An 18862-nucleotide genomic window follows, 5' to 3' on the forward strand; every position below is an offset into this window, starting at 1 on the left:
AGGCTAGTGGTCCACTTCCATTCGTTTGTGCTAAGCTATAGGCTAGCTTGCAGCCGGATAGCTTTCTACTGAACACACGGAGAGGAGATTGGTATCTATCTTCTTGTCTGACTCTGGAGAAGACAGTAAGTGCATTTCCCATAATGGTGGCGTGTTCCTTTAACTTCACTGGCATTGTGTGACAGTTACAAATCAATGTTTACTAGGGATTTGTAGGCAATGCCTCTGTATAAGCAGTTTAATCTGACACTGTTATTGACGATGGGCTACATCATAGCCATGTTTAAACGAGCCACTACAACAACCCCAGTCTGAACTGTTTTGTACATTTTTGGAGTCCAAGTAGGCAAGCTTGGACCTAAACTGCTTTGTATTTCTACACTTTCTAACGTGTCTTCTGCATAGAGCTTTAAGTATCTTAAGTATGTTTACCAACATTCTGACTTAGTTTGTGCCATTTGTGATCATGGAATTATGCAGTTCTATCAGACACTTGAGTCATTTATATAATGTAGCTCTACACGTGGGTTTTGTGAACGATGTTAGATTTTCAAATATGTTTATTTAAGTCGAATATTTTCTTTAAATGTTTATATTAGTTTTATTCTATGGGACGTGAACATATTACATCTCAATATCTCTATGCTACTATATGCTCCATACACCCGGATACCCTCAGAGATTATGTTAACGTAAACCTTTGGTGACCTGTTTACCAAGTTATTCACTTGAATCTTTTTTTAATTAACCCGAAATAAGATTGATTTATTTCATTTTGGAGTTGAGCTTTGTAACTCAATTATGGAACAAACAAAAAAAAAATATATATATATTGTGTGTGAAAGTAGCAAACATTCCGACATTCCAGGATACGTGATGCATGAGCACAGTGCACTGTAAACATATATCTAAATAAAAACAATCAAAGCAATGTGATTTCGTGATTAGTACATTTGTGAGGATAGAATAGATAATGGAAATTTAAAGGAAATATAGAGAAGGTGTTAGTTTTCAATAGAGGGTTAACAATGACATAAGCTGCTCTGTTATGCCATCTTTGACACAATACCTCTTTAGATTTATTGTGAAGGTCTTCAGCCTCCATTTTCAGTCTAGACTTCTCCTTCTCTAGGTCTGCGATAGCTTTGCGTAAATCGTCAGCCTCTTTGCCGCTGGAGAGCCTCTGAACTTCAAGTTTTTCCACAACCGTCAGTTTTTCCTTGGTGGCTAGCTCTGTCTCGTGAAGGCGGGTAGCGATTTCATCGGCTTGCTTCTTGAATTTCTTAGCCTCCTGCTCGGCTTTGGTCTGTGAGTCGCTGAGTTGAGAAACCCTAAGTTTAAGCTTCTCTGCTTCGGCTGTGATTTCCAGCTGTCTCCTCCGTTCGGCCTCCAGTGATTTCTGGTAGCCCTCGGTCTCCTCGTCCAGACGCTGCTGCATCAGCTTCTTGTCCTCCAGCAGCTTCTGGGCCTGCTCCTGGGCCAAGTCCTTCTGCCTCTGGAGCATCTCCGCTTCAGCTTTCAGTTTAGAAGCCTCTTGTATGGCCTGCATCTTCTCCTTGAGCATCTTTTCCGCGAGAGCCCTCTGCTGATTAAGGTCATTCTCGGCAATCTGTCTCATGCGTGCGGCCTCCTGGGCTTCCACGCTGAGTCTGGCGGCATCCTCGGCCAACTTTTTCATATGTTCAGCCTCCTCTGCGAGGAACATTTGGGTGTTATCCTTGTCCTTTTTGATAAGGCGTTGGTTCTCATCCTCAATTCTGAGTTTCAGCTTGAGCAGCTCCTCCATCTGAATCTTAACTTTGAACAGCTCCTCCTCCACCTGGGCCTTTTGTTTGACGGCGTCGCCGACCTCGTCCTTCAAGCGATGCAGTTCGTCATCGAGGACATATTTTTGCTTGTCAGTCTCGTCGAGCTGGAGTTTAACCTTTGTGAGCTCTTGCTCTACTTGGAATTTCTGTTTCAGCGTTTTCTCTGCAATCTTTTTATGTTTTACCATTTCGGCATCGGCATGTTGCTTCTGTTTGAGCGCAGTGGCTTCGGCCTGAGCTCTTTTAGCAGCTTCAAATTCAGCCTCTTTCCTCAGCCTCTCGGCGTCCTCCTGAGCTTTGGCTTGGTTCGCAGCTTCCTGCTCAGCAGCGAGTTTTTGGCGTTCCGCTTCCTCGGCTTTATGACGGAGAAGATCTGCCTCCCTTTCCGCCTTCTCCTTAGCCGCCTCTGCTTCTTTAGCCAGCTTCTTGGCTTTCTCGTACTCGTCCTTGAGCTTCTTCTGCGTACGGCTGTCCTCTTTCTGTTGGACGAGAACACTTTGGACTTGCTGCTCGGCCGTGCTGCATTTCAACGCCGCTTGTTGGGCCGCTAGGATTTGTATCTCGGCCTCTTTGTCCGCCTCTTCCTTCTGCTTCCTGGCTTCTTCTGCTTTCTTCTTGAGACGCTGCACCTCCTCCAGTGCCGCCTTACGCTGTCGGGCCGCTTCTTGTTCCGCAGCGGCGATCACCTTCACCTTGTCCTCGGCTTCCCTCCTTCTTTTCTCCTCCTCGAGGGCAAGCTTCCGGTGTTTCTCTGCCTCCTCCTCGGCTCGGAGTCTGCTTTGTTGAGTTTCGTCTGCGATGTTCTTGAGTTTGTTCAGCTCCAGCTCCAGGTCGAGCTTTCCCGACGAGGCCTTTTCAAAATTGAGCTTGAGAATTCGGATTTCTTCTTCAACAATACGCCTCTGTTTGAGAGTGTCGTCCACAATTGCCTTTTGTCTTTCCATTTCAACCTCGGATGACCTTTTGAGCAGGATGATCTTTTCCTCGATGTCTTGCTTATGCTGGCTGGCCTGGTCTTCCAGGGATTTCCTCTGGTAAGCCTCGTCCTCAGCTTGCCGCCTGAGTCTCTCATTTTCGGCCTCTTTCTCTTTGAGGGCAATCTCTGCCTCTGTTCTTAGGCGAGTGGCCTCATTGATGGCTGCAAGCTTCTCTTTGAGGATCCTTTCAGCTTCTGCTCTTTGACGAGCCGCTTCTTCCTCGGCGACCTGTCTCTGACGCTTGGCCTCCTCAGAAATGGCTCTAAGCTTGCTCGCCTCCTCGGCTAGATCCCTCATTTTGGTGGCTTCAGCCTGAAGGAGTTGTTTGCTCTTTTCAGTGTTGGACATGGTCTCCTTTTCTGCCTTGGCCTTCATTTCGAGGAGTATGTCCATTTCACTTCTTACTTTGACCAGTTCGTCCTCCAGCTGCTTCCGTTGTTGTTGAGCGGCACTGACCTCATTCTTCAGGCGGTAAAGCTCGTTATCGAGGAGGGACCTCTGCTGTTCCGCGTGGTCAAAGTCTGCCCGCAGGCGGATTAGTTCTTGTTCTGCAGTGAGTTTCTGCTGAGCTGTGCCCTCCGCCAGCTTCTTCTGCTTCTCAAGTTCTTTCTCCGCCATCTCCTTCTGCTTAAGGGCAGACTCCTCAGCTTTGGCCCTTTTCTTGGCCTCACGCTCGGCCGCCTCTTTCTGTTTCTCAGCCTCTTCCTGGGCGAGGCTCTTCTGGTGAGCCTCTTCTTCGGCCTTGAGCCTCAGGCGGAGGGCTTCGTTGGCCTTTTGTCTCCATTTTTCAAGCTCTCTCTCAGACTCCTCCCTGGCGTTTTCCGCCTCTTCCTGTTGTTTCTTGAGTCGCGCCGCCTCCTGCTGGAGCTGGAGAACGGTGCCGTGCTCCTGTTTCAGCGACTCCTCGAGCTTGGAGGTCTTCTCCACAAAAGACAAACGTTTGCTCTGGAGCTCGACGGCGGCACTTTTCTGCGCCACCTCGTGTGCCACCTTGATCTGCCTCTCCTTCTCTATCTCCGCTTGCTTCATCTGCCTCTCGGCTTCCTCCGCCTGCGCTTTCAGCATCTCAAGGTCGTCCAGGGCTTTTTGCTTTTGCTTAGCGGCCTCTTTCTCGGCCTCGGATTTTAATTTGAGCTCCTCTTCCGCCTTGCGCTTCTTCATGGTCTCCTCGTTGACTTGTTTGCGCAGCTTCTCCGCCTCCTCCTGGGCGGCCTTCCTGAGCCTCTCGGCTTCGGCGGCTTTGTCGCGCAGCTGCTGGAGTTCGGACTCCGCCGTCGACTTCTGTTTCACGGTCGTCTCGAGTTGGATCCTGATGATTCGGATTTCCTCCTCGATCCTGGTGCGGCTCTGGAGAGCGTCCTCGACCTGCTGACTCTTGGCCTTCATCTGCTGCTCAGACAGGTTCCTCAGCTCAAGCAGCTCCAGCTGGATGTTGTGCTTTTGCTTTTCTGCATCTACAGCGACAATGTCTCTCCTGCTGACCTCCTCCTGCATTCTGAGCTTGAGCTGCTGAGCCTCTTGCTCCGCCTTGGCAATGGCCTTTGCGTGAGCCGCGGCTAACTGCTTTTGTTTGTCTAACTCGGCCTGCATCGCGGCCATTTTTTTCCTGTCTTCCGCTTTGATTTTCTCTGCAGCTTTCTGTATTAGTGGAAGCAAATGGTAGAGAAAGTGTCATAATTAAGGATGACGGGTTAATTGTTAGGTAACACGACATTAACAAGCTCAAACGAGCGTGCATGAACACTGTGATTACTTTGTGTAATCACAATATAAATACACGTGCATGAGAGCAACTTAATGTGGTGTATTACCCACTCCCATGTTAATGTTAAAAGTTAGCTTAGAGATCAAATGTTCATCAACAGGATGATGTTAAATTCACAATGCAGTTAAATTAATTAATTCAAGGCAAGACAGTTCAAGACAAATGGTGATGGTGTCAGTTAATGTATGGAAACAAAAGACCACTTCACAACACAGCAAGGAAATCATATGGCATGCAATTGTAGCTTTCTATTCATGTAACTACACACTACTCTGACATTTGTGTACTGATGATGTGAATTACACAGTATCAACAGTATTGCTATATTACATTACAGCAATAAGATAGCTTTGGATGACGATAGCTAAAATGTGACTTTGCCACAAGGAATATATCAATCCCTTTGTAATTGTGTTAAAAATTCTATTCACACCATCAACACGTTAGAGGTTGTTTTTTCTGACATCATTCAAGTCATTAGGGGTTCTTTAGATCACCATTGTGTGAGGTGTGAGGGAACAACGAGGTCAGAAGGAGAATACGGCTAAGCAAGCTGAAAACTACCAAAGATAAAGTTAAGAAGGCTGAGAGTATAAGTGATAGTAAGTGGGGAAGTGGAAAGTAGCATAAGTGCGTTCTAAATGACAGACTTGGTGAATAGTAGCTTAAGTGCGTTCTAAATGACATACTTTGTGAATAGTAGCTTAAGTGCGTTCTAAATGACATACGTTGTGAATAGTAGCTTAAGTGCGTTCTAAATGACATACGTTGTGAATAGTAGTTTAAGTGTGTTCTAAATGACAGACTTGGTGAATGATAGCTTAAGTGCGTTCTAAATGACAGACTTTGTGAATAGTAGCTTAAGTGCGTTCTAAATGACAGACTTTGTGAATAGTAGCTTAAGTGCGTTCTAAATGACAGACTTGGTGAATGATAGCTTAAGTGCGTTCTAAATGACAGACTTGGTGAATAGTAGCTTAAGTGCATTTTAAATGACATACTTTGTGAATAGTAGTTCAAGTGCGTTCTAAATGACATACTTTGTGAATAGTAGTTTAAGTGTGTTCTAAATGACAGACTTGGTGAATGATAGCTTAAGTGCGTTCTAAATGACAGACTTTGTGAATAGTAGCTTAAGTGCGTTCTAAATGACAGACTTGGTGAATAGTAGCTTAAGTGCGTTCTAAATGACAGACTTTGTGAATAGTAGCTTAAGTGCGTTCTAAATGACAGACTTGGTGAATAGTAGCTTAAGTGCGTTCTAAATGACAGACTTTGTGAATAGTAGCTTAAGTGCATTTTAAATGACATACTTTGTGAATAGTAGTTCAAGTGCGTTCTAAATGACATACTTTGTGAATAGTAGTTCAAGTGCGTTCTAAATGACATACGTTGTGAATAGTAGTTTAAGTGTGTTCTAAATGACAGACTTGGTGAATGATAGCTTAAGTGCGTTCTAAATGACAGACTTTGTGAATAGTAGCTTAAGTGCGTTCTAAATGACAGACTTTGTGAATAGTAGCTTAAGTGCGTTCTAAATGACAGACTTGGTGAATGATAGCTTAAGTGCGTTCTAAATGACAGACTTGGTGAATAGTAGCTTAAGTGCATTTTAAATGACATACTTTGTGAATAGTAGTTCAAGTGCGTTCTAAATGACATACTTTGTGAATAGTAGTTCAAGTGCGTTCTAAATGACATACTTTGTGAATAGTAGTTTAAGTGTGTTCTAAATGACATACTTTGTGAATAGTAGTTTAAGTGCGTTCTAAATGACATACGTTGTGAATAGTAGCTTAAGTGCGTTCTAAATGACATACGTTGTGAATAGTAGCTTAAGTGCATTCTAAATGACAGACTTGGTGAATAGTAGCTTAAGTGCGTTCTAAATGACAGACTTGGTGAATGATAGCTTAAGTGTGTTCTAAATGACAGACTTGGTGAATGATAGCTTAAGTGCGTTCTAAATGACAGACTTTGTGAATAGTAGTTTAAGTGTGTTCTAAATGACATACTTTGTGAATAGTAGTTCAAGTGCGTTCTAAATGACATACTTTGTGAATAGTAGTTTAAGTGTGTTCTAAATGACATACTTTGTGAATAGTAGTTTAAGTGCGTTCTAAATGACAGACTTTGTGAACGATAGCTTAAGTGCGTTCTAAAGTGGTTGGGGTGAAATACACAAGAGAGTAAACCAGGTTATGGAAATATAAACGAGGCGAAGATGAAAACGCAGGACAGTTTGAGATGTGTATAAGTGAGCGGAGAAGACATATATAGAGTATATATATATATATATATAGGTACCTGAAGCACTGTGGGTAATTTACCTCTTTAACGCCCAAACAAGATAAGCATTCACCATGACAAAGCACTGGCAGGCAGTTAAGGGAAGCAAACAAACAAACAAAAAACATCAGGGTTAGAAAAGAGGTCGAGAACCCAGGTGTTAATTTGAGGAGGGAGAGACCCGGGTAACCTGCCTGAAGAACCAAAACTCTGAAGTATAACACAAAATTAAAGAAAGACCCAGCCACCCAGGTAACCTGCCTGAAGAACCAAAACTCTGAAGTATAACACAAAATTAAAGAAAGACCCAGCCACCCAGGTAACCTGCCTGAAGAACCAAAACTCTGAAGTATAAGACAAAGTGAAAGAAAGACCCTGGAAACTTGCCTGAAGAACCAAGTGAAACCAACGTTAAAGAAAGACCTCCTCATGGTGAGTCTATGACGGACTACGACCGCAGGATGAATGACGTGGACTGGGCAAAATAAACAAAATAATAATATAAATATAAATGTTTAGGGTGGTTTTGATGTCATTTGAGGAGGCAGTATATCTTTAGCTTCAGACTGAATTATTCTCTCTAGATGTTGAATTGATGGATTCACGATTCACTTCAAAATCACTGCACTCAAAACATGCATCCTCCCTGCTGCTGGCTTCCTCTACCACTAAACTTATGATTGTGGTTATTATTTTAAACCTCAATATACCATATTACACAATAATGTAAATCCCAGTTGCTGGCTACAATAAATTACACTTTCTTAAAAAAAAAAAATAATAAAGTAAATACAAACATGTAAATGAACTTGCTCCTCAGCTATACAGCATACCAACGTTTCATGCTTTTTATGCAAAGAAATTCATTGTCAGCAATACATTAATTGTGTGTTCATATATGCATGTGTGTGTGTGTGTGTGTGTGTGTGTGTGTGTGTGTGTGTGTGTGTGTGTGTGTGTGTGTGTGTGTGTGTGTGTGTGTGTGTGTGTGTGTGTACATGCGTGCAAGCATGCGTTTGGTTGATTGGTTGGTTGGTTTGTTGGTTATTTGGTTGGTTGGTTTGTTGGTTATTTGGTTGGTTGGTAAGAGGGTTATTTGGTTGGTTGATTGTGTGGTTGGGTTAACAACAGAATTGATTCTGCGTCTGGTCCCCAGTGAGGTGTCACGCACCTCCTCGTCCTCCAGGCGGCGCTGTGAGTCTGTGATGAACTTAATATACTGACTGGTCAGGGTCATCAGCTCACTGTAGCGGGTCCTCAGGGTCACATACTAACAGGACAAAGAAATAATAACACAACAACACACGGGAATGATCACATATTATGTCTTCCTTACTCTCAAAACAGTTAGTTCACATTGGTGACGTATTTTATAATCCCTGGATACACAAATTCTGTAGTCCTTAGAGTCTAACGTGGTTTCTAAGAAGCAGAGTTTGTAGTCCTTAGAGTCTAACGTGGTTTCTAAGAAGCAGAGTTTGTAGTCCTTTATAGTCTAACGTGGTTTCTAAGAAGCAGAGTTTGTAGTAATTAGAGTCTAACGTGGTTTCTATGAAGCAGAGTTTGTAGTCCTTTATAGTCTAACGTGGTTTCTAAGAAGCAGAGTTTGTAGTCCTTTATAGTCTAACGTGGTTTCTAAGAAGCAGAGTTTGTAGTCCTTTATAGTCTAACGTGGTTTCTAAGAAGCAGAGTTTGTAGTCCTTTATAGTCTAACGTGGTTTCTAAGAAGCAGAGTTTGTAGTCCTTTATAGTCTAACGTGGTTTCTAAGAAGCAGAGTTTGTAGTCCTTTATAGTCTAACGTGGTTTCTAAGAAGCAGAGTTTGTAGTCCTTTATAGTCTAACGTGGTTTCTAAGAAGCAGAATTTGTAGTCCTTTATAGTCTAACGTGGTTTCTAAGAAGCAGAATTTGTAGTCCTTTATAGTCTAACGTGGTTTCTATGAAGCAGAGTTTGTAGTCCTTAGAGTCTAACGTGGTTTCTAAGAAGCAGAGTTTGTAGTCCTTTATAGTCTAACGTGGTTTCTAAGAAGCAGAGTTTGTAGTCCTTTATAGTCTAACGTGGTTTCTAAGAAGCAGAATTTGTAGTCCTTTATAGTCTAACGTGGTTTCTATGAAGCAGAGTTTGTAGTCCTTTATAGTCTAACGTGGTTTCTATGAAGCAGAGTTTGTAGTCCTTTATAGTCTAACGTGGTTTCTAAGAAGCAGAGTTTGTAGTCCTTTATAGTCTAACGTGGTTTCTATGAAGCAGACCTCCTGAATGATGTTATCAGACGCAGAGTCCACTTTGGGTTTCTTCAGCGGAGACGTGAGCGGCTCCACCTGCGCTCTGTACGCGACCAGCTGCAGCTCGTAGTCCTGTGAGAACGAGACGAGAATCAAGAATCAAGAGGTTTATTTGTCACATACAGTACCAGGGCATACAGTGAAAAACACTATTGGGTATCTATCACCAGTGATGCCGGTAACGCGTTACTAAGTAACGCGTTATTGTAATCTGATTACTTTTCCCCGAAAATAGTAATCTAACGCGTTAATCTTTAAAAGCCAGTAATCTGATTGCAGTTACTTGTCCAAGTGGCTGTGCGTTACTATTTCGTTACTATCTCATCATAAATTCATAATGCAGGCGGAATGCAGTATTTTATTTCGTTTTCGACAGTCAAAAATACATTTTGAGCTGTTTTTCTTATTTGGGAGTGACGTGGTGTGGCAGTGAAAGGGTTACACAAGAATGTGTCCCGCGGCGTGACTGGACTCTCTGTCTGTGAGTGACTCTGCTTTGGCCCAATCACATTCCCCATCCACAGTCTGCGAATCAGAGGCAGAGTAGGGCGGGTCTTCACAGCACATCATGTGACATATGCGCCAATCGTGTGACAGCAGGGCTCGTCTGCATTCGTCTGAGAATTCCACCCCAAAACGCTTGTCTAAACGAAGTGAAACCGCAAGAAGACTTTTGCGGTTTCTGTTCAGACTTCCACCCCAAAACGCTCGTCTAAACGTAGCCTCAGTCAAAATACTGTCTACCGCTAAAAACAGCACATCCAATTGCATTGAAAGCATCTGGAATCACAACACTAGCCGACGCTTCGACTAGGTACAGGAGGACTCGGAGGCCAGCCAAACAGCAAAAGAGAGAGATTGTTTCTTTCCCTATTGATTAATGTATATTTGATGGTGGCAGAGCAAAAGCTCTTATTTGCCAGATTTACAGTTAATTTACATGTTAAAGAGAGACTGATTGTATGTTTATAGAGAGACATTTATAAAAACAATTTAATAGTTACAGTTGATATAATTGAATAGTTCAGCCTGCATTTGTTAGATGTGAATGGATACACTGGTTTTGTAAAACCACTGGCTGGCTGCTCTAATGCTGTGAGCATCATAGACTGTTGCTTTACCATACTTGATGGTACAGAAGCTGAAGCACTAGTTTAACAATTTACGTTATGTGCAGAGAAACAAGTTAAAAACAATTTATGCACTTTCAATAAAGCGTTTAAAAAAAACTGTTGGGGGAACGACGATGACTTCGTAACCTAGTTACTTTCAAAGTAACTAAGTTACTCTGATAATCAAGTAATCAGTAAAGTAACTTGGATTACTTTTTAAAGGAGTAATCAGTAATCAGTAATCGGATTACTTTTACAAGTAATCTGTGGCATCACTGTCTATCACACACTTCAATGCAAATTGAAAACACAATGTTCAGGGTGTGATGTTCTAAATACCCCATCATCTGTATAGTAATCACATCTGTATAGTAATCAATAGTAAGTCACAGATAATTTTTGGGGGAATTGAACCCCATTTACAGTATTGATGACAACCTGTACTATAGCAATAGCATACAGGGGAAATACAGTACAAAATAAAACATGTCACAAATTCTTGTATGTAAAGAGGTACTGTATATTGTGCAAGGTCACACGACTGCAATCATGGGGTCTGTGGGGGGGCCTGTGGGGGGGCCTGTGGGGGGGTCTGTGGGGGGGCCTGTGGGGGGGCCTGTGCAGGGGCCTGTGGGGGGGCCTGTGGGGGGTCTGTGCAGGGGTCTCTGGGGGGGCCTGTGCAGGGGCCTGTGGGAGGGCCTGTGGGGGGGTCTGTGGGGGGGGCCTGTGGGGGGGGTCTGTGGGGGGCCTGTGGGGGGGGCCTGTGGGGGGGGTCTGTGGGGGGCCTGTGGGGGGGGCCTGTGGGGGGGTCTGTGGGGGGGCCTGTGGAGGGGCCTGTGGAGGGGCATGTGGGGGGGCCTGTGGAGGGGCATGTGGGGGGGCCTGTGGAAGGGCCTGTGGGGGGGCCTGTGGGGGGGTCTGTGGGGGGGCCTGTGGAGGGGCCTGTGGAGGGGCATGTGGGGGGGCCTGTGGAAGGGCCTGTGGGGGGGCCTGTGCATCAGATCGTCTGGCGGGGTCAGGCCACAGGACCTTGTCGACATCGCAGGCTATGTTTTCCCTCGCCAGGCAGCGGGGAAAGAAAGCTCTGGCATGCCGGCTGTTTGGCACCGTCAGCAAACTGTGCATTCTAAACTGGCCTATATAGGTGTTGTCACATCATTGGCAGGTGTCTTCAATTTTGAGTCATTGTGTTTAAGCAATGAGGTTGTGCATTCTAAACTGGCCAATATGGATGGTGTCACATTATTTGCAGGTGTCTTCAATTTTGAGTCACCGTGTTTAAGCAATGACACCCGTGCTTTCATTGTGTTCAACTTTTGATGACTGAGTCTACTGAGCAGGTCCTAAATTATTATTATTATTATTTTGCATCGTGTGAGCAAAATGTGTTCCGTGAATGAGAATGTGTTCATATTGTTGTGCAACATGTGTTTTAGTAAGTGCAAATGTGTTTAGAGTTCTGCAACGTGTGTTTTGGCAAATGCCAATGTGTTCAGAGTTTTGTGAAATCTGAGATTGAGGTGAAATGTGTTTATAGTTAAGCCAACTGGGGGCCTGATTTATTAAATGTGTTTAGGCAACTGGTCATTGTGCTCAGAGATCTAGAAATTGTGCTTTAGCAATCGAGAAAAACTGTAAAGTGATTGTTTTAGCGGTTGCCGCATGAGTGGTGTGTGTGTGTGTGTGTGTGTGTGTGTGTGTGTGTGTGTGTGTGTGTGTGTGTGTGTGTGTGTGAATGAATGAATGAATGAAAACTTTATTAACAGATTGCAGAATGGGTACAGTGCAGTACAGCTCAATACATACAATTGTTAAGGGGATGCAGACCAGAGAAAGACTTTCGTCTTGTTTACACCAGGGTCCCCCATTTCCAATTCATCGTAACATATATGACATACATGACATACAGATAGACAGTACTGCTACATCTATACATTTATGACATACCAGATTTGCAATTACAGTACTGTATTTGTGATACAAAAAGAGTCCAGAAAGAAAAGAGTATATACATTAGGCGTAGAAACTGTACATTGGATTGGGTAGGTGGGGGTGGGACTGTACATTGGAGGTGGTTGGGGGGGGGGGGGGGGGTTGGGTAGGAGTGGGGGGGGGGGGGGGGTTGGGTAGGAGGGGTGGGTGGGGACTGTACATTGGAGGTGGTTGGGTGGGTGGGGGGGGGGGGGGGGGGGTAGGAGGGGTGGGGGGGGGGACACTGTACAACTGTACAAACAACACTGTACATTGGATTATTGACAAGACCATACTTGGTAATTTACTGTACATTGGAGGGGGTTGTGTTCGGACATTTACAGGGGCCAGTTTCGAGTTGCAGTCTCCCTTAGGTGTTTTTTGAGAGTGTTTTTGAAAGTGGGTAGTGATTCACATTCCTTTACAGCTTTGGGTAGGGCGTTCCACATTGATGTGGCATAATTGCGAAACGTGTTTAGTCCCTTGTTTGAGCCGAATCTGGGTTTAACATGATTTGTGGAGCTCCCTCTGGTGTTGTGATCGTGGTATTCACTGACCTTTGGGAAGTATTTAGTCATGTACATGGGTACCTTGGTCGTGTAGTGTATCTTGTAGACCAGGCCCATTGCAAGTTGCTGTACTCTGTCGTCTACTCTAAGCCATCCTAGGTTGTCAAAGTGGGCAGGGGTGAGGTGGGTTCTAGGAGTAAGGTCAAGCAGTAGTCTGACCAGTTTGTTTTGAGATGTTTGTAATTTTGTGTGTGTGTGTGTGTGTGTGCTCATGTGTATTTGTGAGTTCAGTGTTCAGTGTTCTGATGGCCTGGAGGAAGAAGCTGAGCCGGAGTCTCTCTGTTCTTGCAGCGTGTGACCGTAAGCGCTTGCCTGACCGCAGCAGCTTAAACAGGCTGTTGTTGGACACGCATCATTTATGAGCGGATTAAAGATATTTTCTCTAAATGCTCCAACATACAATATTCACAACACAATACCATATTAGAATAAAATGTATTGTCATGCTGACCTATGACCTTTCATGCTTACCTTGATAGTGTCAATGTATGCCTTAGCATATTTCTGACACTCGTCGACTTTGTCCTTGTTCTGCTCGATCTCCTCCAGAAGTTTCTGTTTCAAAATAAATGTCCACAGTCAGGTTGATCAGTTTAACTCAATCAGCGCTGGAGCGATATGCGTGATGTGTTGTTAAAAGGCTGACGCTCTAAAGTATAGAAATACGTGGCGGTGTTTGCAGGGCTATAACTATATTCTATATTATAGCTATGGATACAATACTATGGCCCATTTGACATCGACTATCTATCATTCAATATGTGTTAAAGAAAAAAACATTTCATCCATACATTCCCGTTTTATACCATGGTGAATATGACTATAGTTTTAGAGTAATCCTGTCTAATCCCAGAAAACACCGCTATGCAGCAATACGTGCAATTCACTAAAAACTTTGCCATTTCTTGCCTGTGCAAGCTACTATTTCGAAATCCCATCTATATTTTTTTAAACCGATACCGATCATTTTCCGATATCACATTTTAACGCCAATATCGGCCGATAATATTGGACATCCCTAAGATTAAGTCAAATCGTTTGACCCCCTGTGATAATACTGTAGTAATAATAAAACACACAACCAATACAACAACAATAGTGGACACACACACACACACACACACACACACACACACACACACACACACACACACACACACACACACACACACACACACACACACACCTTCTCCTGGGCGAGCTGCTCCTTCAGAGTCTTGCTGTCGGAGATGGTCACCGCCTGGATCTTCTCCTGCCGCTGTTTGGCGTCGCCGATCCAGTGGATCAGCCAGTCGTAGCTCTCGCGGTAGTAGGCCAGCTGGCGGCCCAGTTGCTCCAGCTCCCGTTGGCGCAGGTCCGCCTGGGCGAACACGGCCTTCCACCGGTCCTGGAAGCCGGACAGCTGCTGGCGGTAGTGGTCCAGCTCCACGTCGCGCTCGCTGTGCACGCGCGCCATCTTGTCGTTCACGACGGCGGCCTTCTTCAGCTCCGCCTCCAGGGCGTCGAACGCCGGCTGCTCGCCCTCGGCCGCGGAACGCATTTTCTAAGAGAGGTCGAGAGAAAAGGTCATTAAAACCCTTTCACTGGCCACACGACAGCCGGTTAACCCTTTCACTGTGACAATACAGAAGGTTTAGCCCTTTACTATCACACAACCGACGGCGATGCTCCATCATTAGCATCATTAGCTCCGCTAATGATGGAGCATCGCCGTCGGTTGTGTGATAGTAAAGGGTTAACCTTCTGTCGGGTGGCAGTGAAAGGGTCAATGTATGATGTAATTAACTGGTTGCAAGCTAGATGAAACCATACAGTACATGGTACTTTTCATCACAGAGTCAGATCATGTGACATATTTTATTATTAATGAATCATTACTCGATCCCACGTTCATTCAATCAAACCTTTATTTATACTCGTCGTGAAAGCACTGAAGTTTCCCTCATTTACAGTGACGACGAGTTAACAAAGAACCCAAACATCATATAACGGTTATGAATTACACTGAATTACAATTACAATTATTACAATGACGGATTAAAACAATCACATGATCCAGTACACATAGATCAAGTGCAATGCCTTTAAAAAAAAACGCCATGACTGATGGGAATGTACAAACAGAATATGGTAGGCGGTTAGGTGGCCGAGCGGAGATTGCGTTCGTCACCAACCCCGGAGCTGTGAGCTCGATTCGCCTGTTCGAATCCAGCTCACAGCTCCGGGGTTGTCACCAGCTTGGCTGGCCGTCTGCACTAATACAATTGGCTGTATTAGAGGGTGGGAGAAGCTGGCGGGGTGGGTCCGGGTCGTTGTAAACAGCGACTCCTACAGTTCGGTCGGGGCGCCTGCTAAGCGCGGATTGGACATGAGGGGGGTAGTGTGATCCTCCCACACGCTACGCCCTCTCGATGAGAATCCGCGCTGCCAGGTGAAAAGAAGCGGTGATTGGCTGGACGTGTGTCGGAGGAAGCACGTGGTAGCCTCCACTCTCCCAGATGATCTGACTGTGGGGGGTAAGTGCGCAGTGACCAGGAAGGGACTGGGAATTGGCATACGACTAACATTCCGATGGGAGAAAATCGGAGGAAAATGGAGGGGGAAAAAGATTAAAAAAAAAAAAAAAAAAAAAAAAGAATATGGTACCAACAAAAAGGAACTGGTTAAAATGGGTGTTTTGGCGAGTGAGTGGAAATACATGACGAATACCACGCGGTTAATCAAGAGCCTCGAACATGGGCCTTCGATGTCATAAAACCCAGTAACGTACGTGTGTGGGCACCACTGTTCTCCACTGCAGAGCTCAAAGAACGTGGAAAGCGTGCTTTCTGACAGAGGGTGAGTGTTGAGAACAGAGGCCTGTTTGTTCAGAGAGAGAGAGAGAGAGAGAGAGAGGTGGTGGCTGGTCTTCCTCACCTTCAGCTGGGCGCGGCAGGTCTCCACCTCCTTGACGTCACTGGGCACGGTGTGGAACTCACGCAGATTCCCCTCGTACTTCTTGAGAACTCCCTCTGCTCCGCGCGTGTTGTGGATCACCACCTCCACGGTCTTCAGCCTGGTCGAGAGGGGAAAGGCAGACGAATGAACGACGGCATTTTACTGTAGGATTAAATGGGAAGAGGAGAGAGGAGGGGAAAGGGTAGCCCTTTCGTGACCGCTGATGCACGCCTTGCTTTGAATACAGCAGTCACTTGCTCGACCTAACTAGCCATCGGAACATTCACCCTGAAGCACTGGTTATTTACGAACGGTTAGTTTGTTAAATTTATCACAGAGAAATTTCAAAGATACTCACAGTTGCACGAGGGTTTCACACACAAAACCGTTTTAAATATTTTTTATAAACTGGTAAAAATCACTGAGCTAGCCTTGGGTCAAATGGCTTACTCTTGTTCTTCCGCATTGTGACATGCCGGAGCGCTGTGATTGGCTTCTTCTCTTCTTCTGCTGTGTCACATGCCTGGTGCGCCCAGCAATCACAGCCCTCCGGCATGTCACAATGTGGAAGAACAAGAGTAAGCCATTTTGACGCAAGGCTAGCTCAGTGATTTTTACTCGTTTATAAAAAAAATTTTAATGTTTCAAACCACCCCGGTTTTGTGTGTGAAACCCTCGTGCAACTGTGAGTACCTTTGAACTGTCTCTGTGATAAATGTAGAACTAACCGTTCGTAAATAACCAGTGCTTCAGGGTGAATGTTCCCGTGGCTAGTTGGGTCGAGCAAGTGACTGCTGTATTCAAAGCAAGGCGTGCATCAGCGGTCACGAAAGGGGCCAGGGGGAAAGGGGTCCTCACTTCTCCAGGTAGACGGAGGACAGCATGTGGGTGTGGTCCATCTTCTGCACGGTCAGCTCCAGCTCGGAGCGCAGGACGGGGGCGGAGGAGGAGGACGTCTGAGAGGAGGCCAGGACCTCCTGCGTCTTCACAGACACCATGTCCAGGTCCTTCCTGATGCCCTCCAGCTCCTTGTGCACTTTCTGTGGAATGGAAAAGACAACGAGAGGATGCATTAACTGGAAGAAAATCATCATCATCATCATCTTGAAGAGAAAGATGGAAGAAGAAAAGATCTCTCCCGGACGAGAAACGTGGAAGACAAGTAAAAAATCGAGTTCATAAAGTTAAACTTCCAACTCAACTTGTTGAAAGAAGTCATTCGAGAAAGAGCAGGTGTTAACTCCCATCCTTCAAAAAACAGAACACAACCTGCATGGAGTTTCCTTGTGTCATGACTGGCCACAGGTGCTGGATCAGCCTCAACAGGCCCCAGGCCAGCAGGGTCCAGAGCAGCGTGGGCAGTAAGGGCCCCAGGCCAGCAGGGTCCAGAGCAGCGTGGGCAGTAAGGGCCCCAGGCCAGCAGGGTCCAGAGCAGCGTGGGCAGTAAGGGCCCCAGGCCAGCGGGGTCCAGAGCAGCGTGGGCAGTAAGGGCCCCAGGCCAGCGGGGTCCAGAGCAGCGTGGGCAGTAAGGGCCCCAGGCCAGCAGGGTCCAGAGCAGCGTGGGCAGTAAGGGCCCCAGGCCAGCAGGGTCCAGAGCAGCGTGGGCAGTAAGGCAGCAGGTGGGCCTGACAGACCGTCACTCTCCATCTCTCACCAAGGAACCAGGAGAACTCAAAGCCTAGAGCTCTGCACCTCAGCTAACAGTTCTCTTGATGTCCGTGTCTGTGATCCTGTCTAAACCTCCTGCCTGTAATCCTCTTCTCTGCCCCAGCTGAGGTGGAGAGGGTGAGTATGGCATTCCACCCACCCCTCCACCCTCCCTCCCTCCCTCCCTCCCTCCCTCCCTCCCTCCCTCCCTCCTCTTCCCCCTCCTCTCCTTCAATCTACCTCCGCCCGCCTATCCTACTCCTTTCCACTGAGTCATTGCTCCTCTCTCTCTCTCTCTCTCTCTCTCTCTCTCTCTCTCTCTCTCTCTCTCTCTCTCTCTCTCTCTCTCTCTCCGGTACAATCTGGTTTTCTGGTTTGTTTCTCTTGTTTTTATTGCTACTGGAGCCGTTTCTAACCCTCCTCTCTGTCAGGCAAACCCATCTCATCCTTCCCTCCCTTCTCTGTGAAGGACGTTGTCTTGCCCGGTGGTGCCAGTCAGTGGCTAAGTATTGTATTTTGGGAACTTCCCTGCCCTCACCGGCCTTCTGGCTTAATTGAAAACTTGCAGAAGTGATGATTTAGTGTAATATAAAGTGGAGAGATGGTGTTCTGTAACGTAACGCCCTCCATGTTCATCCCAATCATATGAATCCTTAACATAACATAAGAATGTCAAAATATTGGCATTCTAAATATGGTAGGCCTTGATTAAATTAGCGATAATTCATATGCATATTTCAAACATTTCAAGAAAATCACGCGTGTAAAAGCTCAAACGTGCGTCAAGCACCGGAGCCCAAGCCAACTCCTTGTGCTCCAAGGTCTAGCAATACGTGGGAAGCAATCACAGACATCCCATCATAATGACTGAACACGCTAACCAGTCTTATTTGAGCCTTAAAGGAATGCTCCAACATTATGGGAAATGTACTTATTTGCCATCTTCACCCAGAGTCAGACAAGAAGAGTTGTTGGAAGTTATATTTCTCAGCTAACGTCACAGTGACCAATCGCAGTCACTCTTATTGTCTGGGACCAAATACGGCCACGCCCCTCTCCCAGTAAAAAGTGGGAATCTCTAGAATGGGTTTCGGGCGACGCTGTATACGGAAGCGGCTCTCAAGGTGACGATTAGACAACACTTTCTGTTGTCAGTAGATGGCAGCATTGGTTTAAAATTAAAAGGTGAAAATGTTGAAAACTACAACACTGCATTTCCCAAGAGCGTTAGCACAGGTCGCAGGTCACTGGGATGTGTCTATATTCTTCGACGTGATCTGAACAGCGGTAAACTAATACTGCGACCTCGGTATAGCGACCGCGAATGGTCAACTAATTATCTTACCAAAAGTGCGCTGGTAGCGTTACATATGTTGTCTAAAGGGGGACATATGGTACAATTTAAGATTCAAATGATAATCGGCATATAAAGGACAACATAGAGCATCGTTAATTTGTAAGAAACCTCAATGAAAACGGCGCAGGGTGCTATTGTTATGAAAATG

General features: G+C 45.5%; 1 protein-coding gene across 11 annotated transcripts in view; it reads right to left on the minus strand.

Moving 5' to 3' along the window:
- The window catches only part of LOC311246640 (plectin-like), a gene marked incomplete at its 5' end in the record, with an annotated part of 146553 nt that overhangs the window by 19186 nt on the left and 108505 nt on the right, over positions 1-18862 (minus strand). For 10 of the 11 annotated variants that reach the window (XM_084336794.1, XM_084336793.1, XM_084336792.1 and 7 more), the window contains 7 exons: positions 1070-4423; positions 8011-8109; positions 9089-9193; positions 13245-13328; positions 13960-14316; positions 15690-15828; positions 16569-16750. In XM_084336794.1, coding sequence (XP_084192920.1) covers positions 1070-4423; positions 8011-8109; positions 9089-9193; positions 13245-13328; positions 13960-14316; positions 15690-15828; positions 16569-16750 — 4320 coding nt within the window. The remainder of the gene's footprint in view (positions 1-1069; positions 4424-8010; positions 8110-9088; positions 9194-13244; positions 13329-13959; positions 14317-15689; positions 15829-16568; positions 16751-18862) is intronic. The other variant, XM_084336788.1, reaches the window with a different exon arrangement.

Source organism: Notolepis coatsorum (assembly GCF_963971535.1).
Source record: "Notolepis coatsorum genome assembly, chromosome: 19".
NCBI classification, from domain to species: Eukaryota; Metazoa; Chordata; class Actinopteri; order Aulopiformes; family Paralepididae; genus Notolepis; species Notolepis coatsorum.